The 17484-nt window shown below is 40.4% G+C and overlaps 1 protein-coding gene across 7 annotated transcripts in view; it reads right to left on the bottom strand.

Annotated features, from left to right (window-relative positions):
- Positions 1 to 677: 677 nt before the first annotated feature.
- COL4A3 (collagen type IV alpha 3 chain) overlaps positions 678 to 17484 on the bottom strand; it is a 112761-nt gene continuing 95954 nt past the window's right edge. For 5 of the 7 annotated variants that reach the window (XM_059730955.1, XM_059730959.1, XM_059730957.1 and 2 more), the window contains 11 exons: positions 16480 to 16665; positions 15763 to 15893; positions 15175 to 15247; positions 13018 to 13089; positions 12812 to 12931; positions 10665 to 10763; positions 9289 to 9501; positions 8001 to 8178; positions 6730 to 6844; positions 5142 to 5314; positions 678 to 3301 (listed from right to left, as the gene is read on the bottom strand). In XM_059730955.1, the coding sequence (XP_059586938.1) occupies positions 3220 to 3301; positions 5142 to 5314; positions 6730 to 6844; positions 8001 to 8178; positions 9289 to 9501; positions 10665 to 10763; positions 12812 to 12931; positions 13018 to 13089; positions 15175 to 15247; positions 15763 to 15893; positions 16480 to 16665 (1442 nt within the window). In that variant the 3' untranslated portion in view covers positions 678 to 3219. The remainder of the gene's footprint in view (positions 3302 to 5141; positions 5315 to 6729; positions 6845 to 8000; positions 8179 to 9288; positions 9502 to 10664; positions 10764 to 12811; positions 12932 to 13017; positions 13090 to 15174; positions 15248 to 15762; positions 15894 to 16479; positions 16666 to 17484) is intronic. The other 2 variants (XM_059730958.1, XM_059730956.1) reach the window with 2 other exon arrangements.

Raw genomic sequence — 17484 nt, 5'->3', positions numbered from 1 at the left:
TGGTGAAAGGATTTATTGGACCTGCTTGCTCACTATTTCTTATCTCCCATGGTTCAATGTGTATTCTTTTACTACAGCATGTTGTAACTCTTTTTTCTCAACCATCTGTTACCCAAGGTTTTCAGAGCGTTTATGGACATTAATTAATTCATCCTCACAGCAGCTCAGAGAGTCAGGGAATTAAACTTATCTTCATTTACAGAGAGAAGCTAAGGATGACATTTTCAAAGCTGCCCTCCGATGTGGGATGCCTATCTGAAACGTGTTTAATGTTCAGAGATCCTGCGCAGCTGCAGCTCTTGCTGAATACAACTAGAGTTGTGTTTGTTACTTCTTGAAGAGCATCTTAAATAAAGGACCCCAAATTAGATACTGTTTGAAAATGTTGGCCTAGGTGACCTGTCCAAGGACAAAGAGTATATAAGTGGCAAACTCCAGAACCGGGAACAAAAATCTGAACACCAGAATTCCAGTCACATGTTCTACCCATTGGGCTGTACTCCTTCACTATAACTTACCTATAAGTTCAAAATACTGTCACAATACATTTTAGATTCTACTAAAAATTGCCATTAGACTTAAGTTTGACACACTTCTGAATTTTACAGGTATGATCCCTGACTGGGACTCTGTAATAATGGGCTGCATATTAATATAACATCTCAGCATGCCTGTAAGAATGTTGAATATATTTTGACTTTAATAATGAGAAATTTCATAAAGAAATGGAAAGTTTCTTTGAGTATTTCAAACAGAATTTAGACATAAATTAGACATGGGGAAAACACAATTAAGCAATTTTAAGAAATAAGTGGATTCCAGGAAATTCAGCTTATTAGCAGCACAATAAAATTCACAATTGCACTTTGCAAATAGAAATGCTGTAATTATTCAGGAAAACAAAAAAAAGTAAATATCCATTCAGTGTAAATATTGTCTCTAAAGTAGCTCCATAAGAAGATACTGACATGTTACATATGGAGAAAAGTATTTTCTATTTATGTTAACAATGAGAATTTAAACATCAAGACAAACACAATGCACATATTTTAACAGAATTTAAAAATAAAATATTTTTCTCAAAAAAAACGTATCTAAAAGAGAAATCTTTGCTATTTCAATGGATTGTTAGACCCTACACTTAAAACCATGCATGTACAGAACTTTTCAAATCTTTTAGTCTTTATCTATAACACTAAATGATTGTACTGGAATTCTGATCATTTTGTGCAAGTATGAAAAGTTATTAACATTTTAAATGTTAACATTAATTTTTAAAATAACTTTACAAGTGCAATATCATAAATATAAAAAATTCAGAGTTACATTTTATAGAAATTATATGACTAAACGAAAGTGCTTTTCAAGTATTCAATTTAGTTTGCAGTTGAATTCTCTGGTGTAAAGCAGTGTCCAGATAGTACCATGTGAATATCACTGAGAAATATAAAATGTTTTCTTTTAGATGACTGCATTTAACTGGATGGAATAAAATCTTTCATTTTTGGAGATGTCTGTGAAAAATATTTAAAGGTTTTGACAACATTTCTGTTTGCAGTGTATTTTTAAGAGAGCAGTATCTGAAGGGTTATGTGTTCACCCACTATTGCCATAGGATCCCTCAAATCAGATTAACTACAGATTTCATGTACAACCCAGACTATGAATTTTTTTTTGTAGTTTCTAATTAGCTTTACTTCAGTGGAAACAGCAACCTGTGGCCATAATTAGGGCCCAGCCTGTGACCCGCTGAAGAATTTACCCCTATTCTAGGATTGGGCATTTATGGTTTGATTCAAAGTCCACTCAAATTTAAGAGTCTTTCCACCAATTTCAGGGGCCTTTGACTCACCTTTAGTAAATAAAATACAAGAGAACAGAGGTAACAGTTTTCACCACTGTCCTGGAGGCTGACTACCCACCCAATGCATAGAGTGGGTTCTCTTTCAGACTAGTCAAGAAGTATTGTTATTGTAGTGATAAAAGAAATGGTATTTCCATTTCTCAGCCAGAAGAAGGGATATTTCTGATTGTTGAAATGTATGGAGAAAATGACTATTAACACCCCCCCCCTTAATGGAATATATATTATTATATTATTATTATATATATATTCCATTAAGGGGGGGTTAATATATACATATACACACACACGCACACATACACTTAAAAGTGCACCAAGAAAATATCCTATTAAACCCCATTTTTTGTAGTGCCAGAGCGTCATCTTAAATTATATCTACTTTGAACACTGAACATATCATATGCTAGCATTCAATTTGAAAAGCATTGTGTTATAAGGTGGCATTAACATCTTCCATGAAAAAGCTGGCAATGTCATAGTTCTACCATGAAGAGATGACTTACAAATGATACAGTTCAGAAGAAGGTTCTGTAATATTGCTGTTACAAGCGGACACCAACAAAGTGCTTTGCAATTTGTCAAAAAAAAGAGTCAAAAGTCAAAATGTTGCTCTGTGTACTCATAGTGTTGTACTGACAATTTAGATCTTGCTATCTCTTTATAGTTTGGTTTTAATGACTGCACATTCTTCCACATCAGGCAATTCTTTGGCATAAAGGACACTGACAGACGTGCAGCTCCCTGCTTCACAGAAAGCACCATGAGTTACAGCAACCCCCACAACCCAGCAGACATTTGCTGTTGGCTCAGAGTGGGTGCTGGGGAGGGGGAAATGGAGCTCCACTTTTAAACTGATTCAGAAGGAGTTACATATCTGCAGCCCTTCCCCCGCCCCCCAGCTCCAGTGCTCTCTGTATGATGGGAAGGGGAGAACGGAGGGGAAAGAGCTCCAGGCTGGGGTTTGCCCAGCTCGCACTGGGAGAGACGGGGGTGGATTGAAGCCCTCCCACCTCAGGGGGGCAAACCCCAGCCCAGAGTTCCCTCCTTTCCTCTCCCTTCTCCCTTTTCCATCATGCAGAGAACACCGGGGGCGGGGTAGGGCTGGGCTGCATCAACCCAGCCCCAATCAGACAGAAGCTAATGAAGGTGATCTGCTTTGGAGCATCTTCATCTGAACCCTCACGTAATGAGGGTTAATTTGTTGCATGATTGGGAATTTTTCAAGCACTCTGCAACCATGCACTTCTGTCAGGACATAGCTGTAGAGCGCTTTCAAGGGGCCGATTGCATGACAAATGTCACTTCTGTCAGTGCCCAACAGCACAGTTTTATGCTTTGTCAAGACAGTCTGACTTTCAGTCTGATTTCATGCAAACCTGACAGCGGCTGATGATGTTTTCCAGTTCTCCTGATTTCATAGTCTGTGGTAAAGGTTTCCTATAAAAAGAAAGGGAAACCACATTTACTTTACTCTTTTCTATATGGGCAGGGCAGTGAGCATTTTCTGATTTTGTACTGCTGTGCTCTTTCTCCCTCCACATCAGCTCTCATCTATTTTAGCTTGTCCCACCACAGCATGCATCATAGTGGGCCTTTACATACACCACTGATTTTGAACCAGAGGAAGGCAGAGGGGAGTGGGGGGAGAAATACCATAATCACACCATTGTGATCTCTTAGGCATGAGTCCAAAATCCAAGTCTTTCTGCTGCCTGCAACAGGCTTAGAATCAGGGCTTTAGATTCTCATGATTTTAGAAATTTGTTCTTATCCCCTGCTTAGGCTGGAGGTGGACAGTGGCATGAGCTCTGTAGTTGATAAGACTGGAGACTATTGAGTGCATCTACACGTTCAATTAATGTGCTAGTACCTCCATTGTGAGGTACTAGAAAAAGGCACATTAGCCTACTTTAATGCACATTAGTTAAAGAGCACAGGGTGCCTGTACACAAGCATGGAGGCTGCTCCAACACACTGTAACTACAGCAAATTGGAGCAGATTCAGTTAATTGAGTCTGCTGAAGTGTGGTTATTACTGCGTTCTAGCAGCCTCCCATGTCTTGTGTATCAGCATTCCCCGTGCACAAAAATTCTGGTGGGGGTGCTTGAACTAAAGCTTGTTGAATGAGTTTTAATTCAAGCACCCCCACTGCCATTTTTAAGCGCGGGGACGCTGATACACGAGACACTGTAGCACTTTACTAAGAGTGGCTCTAATTAAAGTGCTGTCCCTTTCCATCCCTGGATGACATGTAAAAGTGCCCACAGCTTTTGTGTGACGCTTTAGTGAACATTAAAATAGGCTAATGTGCATTAAAGCACATGTGTAGATGGGCCCAGTGAGTCAGTTTTGTAGAAAGAATTCAATATTATTGAACACTAGGGAAATGTTGAGAATGGAGTTTTTAGAAGCACTGGGACATATCCTGCCATATTCTTTGCACATGCCTACGGATGGCCCTGAAGGGCATACAGCATTTACCAAGAAAAAGGTATAGGGTTTATTAAAGACACCTTGAAATCATCAACTTTGTTTATAGTATTTATATATATGCACCCCACACACATTTAGTGGGACCAGGAATTTGGAAAATATTTGCTTGCCATATCAAAGTTTAGCACTGAGTACCTAATAGGCTAATGAACCCCAGAAAATCCAACTGAGATGGTTAGGATTTTACAAGCAGGAGAGCAGTGTAGAACCAAGGCCAGGAAGTTCTAATTAACTGGGCATTGACACAAAATAGTTTCTACAAGGTAAAGGAGCACAGGGCATTTTAGCACATAAGTTGTTGCTCTGCAGTAATGTCTCCTGTGCATGTTCTTACCCTGTGGTAAATGAAAGCTAATTCATATCAACTTAACCCTCAAAGTGACTTAATTGCCTCTTTTGGTGTTGGAGATAGTACCTCTTTTCCAGGTACTGGGAGACAAATCCACCATTGGCATAAGCAGGTGAAACTACTGAAGACAATGGAATTATAGTAGCTTATATCAGTGGTGAATGTCTCCATTTGCATTTAAGAGGTCCATTTTGGGAAGGAATGGGAATTAAGGTTCTAATCCTTGACTCTCAAGCCCCTTTGTATTTAAAAAGTTCCAGCACTGCAACACGACCCTGAATCTCATAAACCCAACCCCAAGATCATCACCTGGGGGGGGGATTCTCAGATAATTACAGCTAATTAATGGCTCCTCATTGTTTCCTCACTCTGGGCCTGCAGCAAATCTAGTAGATGAGGTTAAGGGAAAGAAGACATGGCTTAGAGTAGCTTACCTGAACATTCTTCTTGGATCCAGTGAAGCCAACCAAAAGCTGTAGGAATTGGCATAGTAATTGCAGGTCCCTCTACTATGGCACTCTATGAACGGAACGGCTCGGAATTCTTCCAAGCAAGACCCAGGAGATGCCAATGCTTGACCAGAAGCTTCTGAGCCAGCACCTGTATACTGTAATCATAAATGCCTTTAATCAAAATCTATTAATCAGCTTTTACTATATTGGAGGCAAAGTGAAACAAAATACATCTCTTTAAAACATGCTGTTTACCAAGACATGTTGTGTGACACAGCAAGACAACAGCCATCAGCACAAACTAGTTTTATGAAGGGATGGATTATTGTATTGTTGACTGGTCTTATTTGGTTAATATGGTCTACTCCCTTGTAGTAAGGCCTAGAAGTCTTATGACAATTAAAAGGACTTCATGTTATTTCTTTATCCCCTGAAAAACTGAAATTCCCTTGAAGAGATTTGGGGCCCATCTAGTTAAGGACCACAAGTAAGTAACCTGATTTCAAATAGATTACTTCTCGTTTCACAAAAATCAGAAGAGAAATTTTTCATACTTGTAAAAATGGCATCAAAATGACCCCTGACACCACCTTCTTTGGAGTTGAACAAACACCTTCTTTGGGGTTCGCAAAAATTTGCATGTTTAATATTAGAACACAGCAGTAACCAGTCTCTTTAAACAAATTGTCTTCCTTTCCTTTTCATATTTATGGAGCTTTATATAGGGGTATCCTGGGGAAGGCAGCAAACCTCACATCTCATCTAAAGGGCTCTGCTTCATCTGAAGAGATTGTGGGGCTGGAGAAGGAATGTTTAGCTCAGTCAGTCACCCACAGTTGCTAATATGGAGCATGGGGAAGATTCACCGAAAAAAGGTAGTATATAATCCCCTCAATGTGGGCATACATCTTTCTCTGCTTTCCTTTAGCTTCTCAGTGATGAGGTACAGAAGCCCACTGTAGATTTCTTTCAGATCAGGAAAAAAAGGTGTGCTGTCCTTTTTGTGGAAGGACTATGCTCTGCAGATTTGTATTTTTATTTTGTTCTTCTGTGGAGTTTGGCCCTTAAATATGATTTACATTAATGCTGCCTGGTATTGCTAAATCTGTAATTTTGGTTGTTGAAATGGCCCTGATTTGCTGTGGGCTACGCTTGCAATGTAATTCATTTTCAAGTCAGTTCAGTTGCATCCACTAATGAAAACTTCATCATAATTTAAATGAGCATAAAAGGAAGAAGCATTCATTAATTTTCTATCAGTCCATAGTATCCCAGGATACCAAGGTTCTCCTTTTTTCTGTCCCTCTTTTCCTCTAATGGCACCTATTTTTGAGTGCAGATTGGAAACTATCTGCAAGGAGGTGTTTTTAGGCTCTGCCATTAACCTATAAATCAAAGGGATTAGAAAAAATCTTGCCTGTTTTTAGTCAAAAAGATCTCTATGACTATTAAACAAGAAAACAAATAAATGATGCTTAACAAATGCCAGTAATGCTGAGATTAGAGGAGCAGGAAAATATGTGAATGTAGCAGCTCCCAGCTATAATTTTGGTCTATTTTTTTCTCTTACCATAACAAAGGAAAAACCCTTCCAGAGAGAAATCCAGCCATCGGGACACAAAGGAACTGCAGTTGTCTGACTATGAATTGCTATTACCATTGCAGGTCCTTCACAGACAATACACCTATGATATGAAACATATGTATTAGATGGCAAAAAAGAAATAGGCAGTTCTGGTCCTTGATGATACCTTTTCCCTTTGTTTCAGAAAGTAACAGCAATTTTGATTTAAAACTATTTTTTGTGCAATGAATGAGAAACTACAAAGCAGCAGGGAAAACTGGTAAGCAATTTTCAACTGCTACAATATCCATTATCTTCAAAATATTCATGAATAACACTTCACATGACTTGGTGGGGGATCGGGAAGACTATCCCTAGAACACTTCGACAGTGCTAAGGCTGGCAATAGGCTAAGGTTCTCTCTTTTTATGTAGCTTGAAGTGCAGGCTCTGCAGCTTTACTTGCCAATATTAAAAAAGACCTGCTTCCTTCTCCTGGCATACAACTGGACTGGAGAGAGAGCAGCTTAGTATGCAAAACTGGCCTGAAGTTCACCTTCTCACCTCCTGATCTTGCTACTGCTCTGTGCAGAGCTGTGGCTTTCTGACATTTAGAGCTGCCTGAGGGCTTTTCTGATGTAGACTTAGTTGCAAAAACCCATGTGGGACCGAAAATACAGTTGAGGACTGGCATTGTGCAGGGATTTTAGAGCCAGGCTCCCTTTTCTCCAGGCACATCTTGCTTTCTCTATTACTCTAACAGAAAAAGTAGTGAGATCCTAATGGTGTGATTATTTCCAGTCCAGTTGGCATAGCCCTCATGTGGCTAGGTAAGTGTTGGATGTTCCCAGATACCTGGGTGATAGAATTTAAGAGATGTATCTGCAAACAGACAAGGATTTAAAACAACCTTCTGTTGTACACTTGACCAGAGATATTGAACAGGAGAACATTAACCGTCCTGATATATAATTTTCTTGCAGCGATCACAGTAAATATGGTTTATTCCAATATGTGTGTTAAAGTAAATTCAACTGACAGGAGAACGACACCTCGTATTCTGAAATTAAGCTGTACATTCAACCTAACCACATCCAATCTTCCTATACACAGTAGCAGTCAAACATTATAATAATATTGTTCCTGAGAACCATCAGGGTCAGCAAGATTTTGAGTTATCTTTCTAGTGCTGGGTATGCAAATTAAACCTACCAGATCAAAAAATAATTGCGTGATCTACCCATGTCAGAAGGGGAGCCAACGTTCTTAAACTCATACCTGCTAATATACGGCTCCAAAGCTCTGCCAGAAACTGGTGCCATGTCTGGTGGCATTGTTGCTGCAGTAGACAGCCAGTATGAATAGTCATTGCGAGAAGCAAAATTGCAAATCTTGTTGGTGTTACAGAATAAAAATGGCACAGTGGTAAATCTCTGCAGGCAGCTACCAGCTGTCCCTGAAAAGACACGATATGGTAGTCTCATAAAAGGTGAGAGATACAGTTAGTATGGTAAAAGTTACAGAGGTGTGATGGGATCCAATCTACTGCATTAAGAGTAAAGAGATGTAAAGCATGTAAAGAAAATAAATTATGCAGCTCTGTATAGCAGTATTTTAAGAGACAATGGGTGCATCTACATCTGAATATTAATGTGATGCAATAAACTCTGGTGTAGTTCCCGCTTGAGCTAATTGCTTCCAGGCTCAGCGTTAACACGTGTGCCCAGGATCACAGCTTGCTGAACTGGGGTAGTGCTGCCCCGGCTGGCAGGGGAGCCGGGGGTGGGGGCGGGGCAGCAGTCTGCCAGTCCGAGGCTGCTCCAATTTGGTTCAGTGCTATAGAGGGACTGACTGGGGCACAAGGGTGCTACACTGCAGGGATAGCTGGCAGGCAGCCCTGCACTGTAGCACTCTCATGCCCCAGCCCCTGTCTACATGTGTGTTGCAGCAGAGTAAATAACTCTGCTGTAGGATAGTACTTGTATCAGGCAGTACTAACTTACGATGTAGTTAATTAGTTTACTCCAGCCTAGTAGCTCTGCACGTGTAGATGGAGACGCTTTACTGCAAAGCTGAGTAGGCAATTCTGCATTAAGCATCTTGTGTAAATCCTCCCTATGATTATTAAAATAAATACAAGGAGGCTCCATTTTAAAGTAGTGTTGAAGATCAGAACACAATCTATTACAAGTAAGGGGTGTTTTGCTTTATTCTGTAATACCACTTACTACCCAGTCCCTGACACTGAATGGCCAGGTTGAAAAAAAAAAAAAACATGAGCTGCATGAAAAGAATTGCTCCTCTTTGAGCCATGACTCCTGCTCTTGGGTTCTCTTGGAGCAGCACACCTCTCCACCACCCTTTAATTAGACCTGACTGTAGAAGCAGTCTCTTGACCCAGGCATACAGTGAAGATTGGTAGCTCTAATACTTTCATTCCAGATAAATGATCAGATATTTACTGCATATTTGCTTTTTATATATGTAACTTAGCGTTATTGTACTATTCAGTAAAGAGGTTGTGATCTTTGCACAAAGTGTCCTGAAGACTTTTTTAATACAGTACCAAGGTCCTGTCCATGTGCTTGCTCATTTCCTTGTACAGAAAGTAGAGAATAACCGCTGTAGATGTGAGATGTTCCAGATGGACAAGAAGGCATCATTATTGACTGGCTGTGTCGGGTAAAGATGAACCCTCTTCTTGCTGGGCTAGGAATAAAAGCACCTGGATATCCAGGTATGCCTGGTAGGCCTGGAAAGCCAATGAGCCCAGGTTGCCCTGTGTATAAAACAAACAAAACAAGCATTTTTTTGCAACCCTTATGGCTCTCTCTATTCCCTAGTAGTGACTGCATTCTGAAGTAACTGTAGAAACACTTGGAAACAAAATTTTAGTCAAACACATAGATCCAAACTTGAAGGGTTTTGTTATTTATATTGTGTTAGAACCTAGAAACTCTTACAGAGATCAGGACCACTCTGTGCTGGCCTAGATCACAAAGGAAAAGGCAATTCTCATCTCAAAGAGCATACAGTAAAAACAACAAAACTATGAAGGCAAGCAGAGGTGAAATGATTTATGCAAGGCCACAGAGCAGGTTAATAATATGGTCATGAACAGAAGCTGGAGCTCCCAGCTACCAGTCTAGTATCTGCTCCAATAAAACACATCAGTTTTTATTCTAACTTTTAGCTACAACTCTTTTTCTATGAGACATATTTCCAAACAGTAACCTAACTTGAGAAATTTAACTTTGCTTACTTTATAAAAATGAATATTAGTCAAAATATATATTTAAACTTCTGCTAAATGGAAACGGTATTTAGGTAGCTTTCTTATGGAACAACTAAATAAATATGAAAACAGTACAATGCATTTTGATTCTGTGCAATACAGTATAATCAGATGTCTGCACTGTTTACACTGTAAGTATGCTTATACTGCATAATATAGTATAGAGTAGACGATGGCTCCGTATTACCATGTGCAATTTGTGCAGTGTAGATGTATTATAAGAAGCAGACATGGAAAGGTAGTGGTAATGTAAAAATATTTTACAGTGAATAAAGTAAAACATTCAGCTTCATTTTGTTGTTTTACATTAAATGACTGTCTACATAGGAAGGTGCTATGATGCTTTGATGTTGGACATGGATTTTTAAATAAATAAATAGGCTTGATCAGTAAGAGGCAGAGAAAAACTAAACAGCATAATCAGAGAGGAAAGGAATGTTTTCAGGTAAGATTTGTTAAGTCATCATTTCTGTAGGAATATTCATGAGCTGAAAGTCAAGCAGGTACTTAAGTGATTTGCTGGACCTGTTTCCAATTAAAAAAAGCCATATTATAACTCTTTACATAAATGGAAGGATCCACGGAAATTGGAGTCCAGTTTATCTGCACAACACAATATGACTGGATGCATATCTCCTTTACTGTACCTGTGTCTCCTTTAAATCCTTTGTCTCCTTTTGGACCAAGTGGTCCAGGTAGACCTGGACTTCCATGACTGCCTGGTCGACCTTTCACACCTTGACATCCTATGTTGTACACAGGAGAAAGTGTGTTAATAAAATGGTATTCTACGTATTCAGAATGGACAACTAAATAAATAAAATCTCTGATCCAGCTGATTATAGTGGATACTGGAACATCAACCTTTTATAGAATTAAATTATTTACAGTCATGATTCTATGAAATTCCTGTCACCAGATTTCACTTAAAATAATTTAGGAAGGTGGTATAAAAATAGCAGCTCTACTATAAATCCCATTTTCATAACAGACTTGTAGAACTAACACATATATCAATATTCTTTTTACATTTGTTACTTTATTTATATTTTCCAAAAATACCACTGCAGTCCTTGTTCCTAGATCTGTAAATAATGTAGATCCCAATATAAGGTGACAATTTTTGTAAAAGACTAAAATAAATAAATAAATAAACAAACAAATCTCTAATTTATATCCTTTATTAACCTGGAGGAACTGAAAAATTCTTGTAGCCCATATATTTTAAGCAAGGGCTAACTTCCCAGGGAGCCCGTCACAACCATTTTTTGTTTTGTGCTAAGAGATGGAACTGGGCCAGAATTCTAAACAGTTTCACGTTCATTTGCTTCCTTTCTCTGCAAATACTTGGTTCCCTCACATGCCTGATATATTTCACTTCCCTGCTGATACATTTCATCCCCCCACTTCAGTCTGGAAGCTGTAATAGGCAATGATGTTGTTCTCAGCACTAGTTGAGCCCAGAGGCAAGAAGGTTGCTGACGTGTCTCAGCATCAAGATAGAGGCTATCAAGTAAGATGGGAAGAAGGCATAGGGCTCTCTATTCACTTGGAGGAAGATCTTCTCCAGACTTCATTGACTGGGAAAGGAAGATCAGAGATGAGAAGGGGAGTCTTGAGAGAGAAAAAGAAAAGGACCAGGACAGAAGGGAATGTGGGACAGAGGCTAACTTTATTGACTTTTTCCAGTTGGGCAGACCATACTCCTCCTTAAGAACCAGGGCTTCTTCAAAGAGCAAAATTACTGAATTGATGTAAAATGGGGGTGAGGGGGAAGGAAAAAACAAACAAACCTAAACCCATTCACTGAAATTGACAAGATCTTTTTTTCCTGTCAGTACAGACTATTCGCGCAAAAATTAATGAGCATGTATCTGTTCAACAGAATGTTTCAAACATTTTGACATGAACATTGATTTTTCCTTTCTTCTTGCATAGCTCTGTGTTGCAATAACTGCTTGCCTACCAAGTGCACTAGTACTCAGCTAAATGAAGCAGTTACTATCATACTAAGTTGTTCATGAAAGGAACATTGGGCTCCTATACACGTGCAGGGAGGCTACTCAGACTTGATTAATCAAGTCTGCCGGAGTGTTGTAATTACCACACCCTCAATATCACATGTATCAGCATGCCCACACTGAAAAACGGTGGCAAGGTGCTTTAAACTAAAGCTTGTTCAATGAGCTTTAGTTTAAAGCATTGGCAACACGTAGGGGGTGCACGCAGGTGCACATGCATCCCCTGAGATTGGTGGTGCTCCCCCTGAGATTGGCCGCTGCCGCTGCTGCCAGCAGTGTTTGCGGGCAGTCGCCGCTCACCACCTCCCCCCTCCGCCAACACCGCCAGCAGTGTCTGCAGGCAGTCGCTGATCACCGGTCGGCACTCACCATTCCCCACCCCTAACCCCTTCTCCTGCCGCTGACACTGCCATGGCCGCCTGTGGAAGCTCCCTGCTTGCCACTGCCACACCACGACCACTGCTGCTGCCTGTGGGCAGTTGCTGTGCCCCCCCCAGCCTCAGGAGGCATGTGACATTCATGGTTTAAAGTACCCTGCCACCATTTTTCAGAGTGGGGACACTGATACATGTGACACTTCAGGCACTTTAATTAGTGCGGCTCTCAGAGCTGTGCTACTTAAAGCGTCCCCCACCCTGCCTTCCAGAGCATATCTATAAATGCCCACTATTTTTAAGGGGCGTTAAAAGTGTCTACAAAGAACTGCAGATGCATTAGCTACCAAACCAAGTCTTATCAGATGGCCTAAGTTCATGTCTAGTGGTAAAATATACCTGGTAGTCCAGGCACCCCTTGATGTCCTTTGTCTCCTGGTATTCCTGGGTTGCCAGGTGATCCAGGAGGTCCTCTCTCTCCTGGTGTACACATCCTTTTCCTGTTCATTCCAGGGTGACCTACCAGTGGCAATATAACATAGAGCTTGTTGTTTTATATAGACAAAACAGTTAGCTAGAGCTAGAATGAGATGGAATATAATTACCAGGTGGGCCCTTTGGTCCTCTTGGTCCTGGTTTACCTGTTGGTCCAACTGGTCCTTGGTTACCTTTTTCTCCTACAAAGGAAGATTAGAGATAGGCTTCTTGGTTGCATATGCCAAGATAACTCTCTATTTTAGAGGTTCAATGAAGAAACCTCCAGGTGTAAGAGCCCATACAGCCATAATAAAAGAGCTACATTTACAACTGATTGTATCATAGGGTATTATTTAAATATTTACATATCAAATATTAGTAATTAAAAAGGAAAGTTTCCTTTTTCCTAATTTCCAGTCCTGTAAACTTAGCCTATGGTCTTACACACGAGCTGCGTTCTTTCTCTCCTACGCATTATCATCATTGGTTTGCAGGCCAAATCATTCCAGTGGTTATACCTGCAACCCCACTACCTTCATATTCTGTTGCCAGTGACCCTGACTGCCCCTACTGGAACTGCACCATTTTATACATTCAGAATTTATGGACCATTTATTTTCACATGGGATGAAGCCCAGGTTGTTCTTCCATAGCTGTAGGTATGAGCAGATTTAACAATGTTTGTATGCTTTAAACAACTCTAAAGCCCTCTGGAATTTGAGTGGACAGGTGACAGGCTGGGTTACAGCACTGCAAAACAACCTAAACTCTAGCAAATATTATCCTGGATGAAATGAGTATAACTTAAGTGTCTCACAGTGATACTTTAGATGGGAGGCAGTTGAACATCTGTAACTATAGACAGCAAACAACAATACTACAGACTACAAACTACTATAAAGCAGAAATGCTACAAAAAGCAGAGTTTGAATGATTTATATGTCTGTCTGTCTATATTATGTTGGCCATAAAAATGTAATTTTTGTCTCCACAGTCAGTTCTTGAGTAAGGAAGTGTGTACTGGGGTGGTCTGTCCCCTTAAAGGGGAGCAGTCAGCCCTGTTGAATAGCTGCAACTGTAGGGGAGCAGAAAGGGGAAAGTGAGGGAGCACTATGGAGGGAAGGAGTCAGCTGTGAACAGAACAGCTTGCCACAGCAAGGGGCCAGACTGTTGTGACTGGGGGCCAGAGCCAAAGGGGTTTCCCTCTGAGTGCCCATGACAGGGCATCAGGGTTTGGTTTTTATTTGCTTATTTGTCTATGTGGAGTGGCTGAGGAGTTCCTTAGGAAGCAAACTTGACTGCTTAAGCCAGTAGGCTAAGCAACCTGCTTACAAGTGCCATTACTAGACACTGATCTTTCAAACTAAAATGGCATTTTGACAGAGACAATAACAAATACAAAGCAGGTGCCAATGTACTAAATATGAACATTTTATGGTAGTATATTCCTTGAAAATAACTTTACCCGAGTGAGGCTGGTGTGCATCAGTTCTAATTCACTAACTAAAATCAAGTTCACGTTATGAAGACTTTTGGCCGGATACTGACTTAACTTATCCTTATACAAATCAGGAATAATCCCACTAAAATTAATAGTTATCCTGATGCTAAATTAGTATATAAGCAAGTGCAGGAGGAAATGTGCAACCAGGTCATTTTGATTTAGTACCAGAAAATAAATAGGCGTTAATTTTTTCTTAAAATATAATCGTGTCTGTAGGGCCCAATGTCCCTCACTAAGTGTGCAAATATCAAATAAAAGACAGTTCTGCCCTGAAGAGTTGTGATCGTGGCCAGCCTAACAGTACAACCCACCCACACACACAGATAGTTTTACATATAAAGTATCTAAAGCTGGGGAATTGTCAAAGAAATCCTTAAACTAGCTCTGTGCAATCTCTGTTGATAGAAATAGCTTACTTGCAGTTCTGCTAAACAAGTGTCAAACAGGAAGATCTGATATGCTATAGGGACTACCTTGCCTTGTTTGTATTTTTCAGTATACTTACTGCAAAGTTGAGTGGAAGGAAGGGAGTCAGAGGTTTTTTGCCACGTTGGTGTTAGTTTTGGCTATATCAATAAAATTAAATCTAGAGAAGGCGGTATATGATCAGACCTAATTATCTGGTGAAATTACCCTTTGGCTGTTTCATCCTATTCCTGCTCTAGCCCAGTTTGCTAATAACAGCCTTATCTTTAGGTCACACATTGGCTTTATGCTAGATCACAACATATAAGTGACTGCACTTGGTCCACAAAATTATGTCTAAGAATTAGGATAATACCTTTTACACCTGGAAATCCTGGAAAGCCAACATCACCTGCAGGACCTGGGTGGCCTGGCACACCATTAATTCCCTGCAGGTCAGACAACAAGAAAAAATATAATAGTTGTATCCACCCCGTGGAAGATATGAAGTCTTTTTATTTTGAATTCAATATGTTGTGGACTGTGACTTTACCATTTCCATTAATTTCTACAGGTGAACGGAACCAAAAACTGTGAGTGAATGTCCAAATGGGACTATGAGAACCACCTTTTGCAGAACATGCTTTAACTAGACACAAAATCTGGCCCTGGTTGTGAACACACTGGAAAGAGCATCCCCACTGGTTAGAAAATGAACAAGCAGAAAATGAAGCCATGGAAATGTATCTTACCTACCAAGATCTGCACTGCAGGACTCTAAAACTGGAAAGGCAATGGCATTGCTAGAATTTCATGGTAAAATGTTTCTGTGCTCTCAGAAGCTTAAGTACAGTAAGCACCCACCTTACATTCTTTCTTCACAACTTTTTCACTGGAGTATAATTTTCCCCATCGCTGAATTTTTAAAAGGGATTAAAAAACAAGGTATCTTTATTCCACTTACTATTGGACCTGGAGAACCAGTATCACCTACTGGTCCTGGTGTACCTGGGATACCATCTGCCCCTCTGTCACCTCCGTCTCCTCTTCTGTAGATAGTGAGGCCAGGAGGTCCAGGCATACCAGGCAGACCTGCTTAAAAAGATGGATCAGTGAAGGCAATGGACAGTGATGGTTCACACCAGCATTCTTTTCAATGCAGAAATATGCTCATTTAACAAATAAAACATACATTTTTTTCCCAGCAACCAGCTCTCCTAATTCAGTCTGGGCTCTAGAGCTTGGTCATTTCCATCTTCATACCATCACAAATTGTAAAGGTTTTATGGTCCTTATTAGGTCTGCACCATTACCCTTTTACTTCACATCTTCAAATTAGACCCACAGTGTCCCATTGAACTGGTGCAGGACATAAGGAGAGTAGGTAAAACAGGGTATGAGATTTAAATAGAGGGGTGGGATGAGGATTTTGGCAGATCATGGACACATGCTTTCTGGATTGAGAACGATTACATTATTTTATTTTTTACTTGTATCACACTGAGTGTGTGTGATGTTCTACAATGGCAAACAAACATTAACTGGTAAAGCAACTACTTGTTCAATCATAAAGTGCACCTGCCATGTAAGTCCCTCTTATCTCTGATTCTAGATATGTTAACCTACTCTTTCTAGCCATTAGACCTTCTTTGAACATAAATACGAAATGATAGCAACACACCTGGTTTTCCATCAATGCCAGCAATACCTTTATTTCCTTTCTGGCCAGTAATTATTTCACCAGGTACACCTGGGAGTCCTGGGGGTCCATTCAACCCAGAAGGTCCAGCTGGTCCTTGTTCACCCATTAGACCTTTAGCACCTGGAAGTCCAGGAAAACCAGGCAGCCCCCTGCCACCTTTGCTTCCTGTGTAACATAAAAAAATGACAAATATGTCCTGGGATACCTTTCAGGGGGCAGATACCACTTCTAGAACTATGACAGCAGACAAAATGCCCACTTATTATCTACAAAAGATGGGCTTCACCCTTGCTTCTTGCAAGGCAAGATGGCTCTGGGAAGGCAGTACTCAGAGTGAAGGACACACTGCTTTTCCCTTGAGACTACACTTAGGAGTTTGCTGTGACTGAAAGATCTCGACAAAGGAGTTACAGGATGCAAGAGGAAAGACAGGGATTTTTTGGCACCATGATCCAAAATGCAGTTTTGGAGAGGCAACTTACCAAACCAATTAAATCAAGACAGAGATAAAGGTAACCTCAAGTCAGAGATCAAGTCAGAGATAAAGGGCAGTAAGAATACCAAGAACTGATTCACTTTTGCCCTTAATACTGTTCTGAGATGCTTGGCTTAGATGTGGAGGAAGATCTTTTCATAACTGAGGTAACTTACCACTACACTAGGAGAGTACATCAAGGGCTCAGTGAGCAACTGTTCACCAGGACACCTGAGGGGAAAACTAGGAGTAATGGCCACAAACTCTTGGAAGACTGATTCAGGCTCAACATTAGGAAAAACTTCTTCACAGTCAGGGTGGGTGTCCAGACTGTGGGATAAGCTCCCTCCAGAGGTGGTGCAATCACCTACCCTGGAAATCTTCAAGAGAAGACTAGACAGTCACCTTGCTGGGGTCAACTGACCCCTAGTTATCTTTCCTGCTTCATGCAGGGGGCTGGACCCGACGATCTTCCAAGATACCTTCTGTCCTGACAATCTATGAATCTA

The sequence above is a fragment of the Alligator mississippiensis genome, chromosome 7 (genome assembly GCF_030867095.1).
Source record: "Alligator mississippiensis isolate rAllMis1 chromosome 7, rAllMis1, whole genome shotgun sequence".
NCBI classification, from domain to species: domain Eukaryota; kingdom Metazoa; phylum Chordata; order Crocodylia; family Alligatoridae; genus Alligator; species Alligator mississippiensis.
The sequence above is the reverse complement of the archived record's forward strand: the minus strand, read 5'-3'. Positions and strand labels throughout refer to the sequence as shown.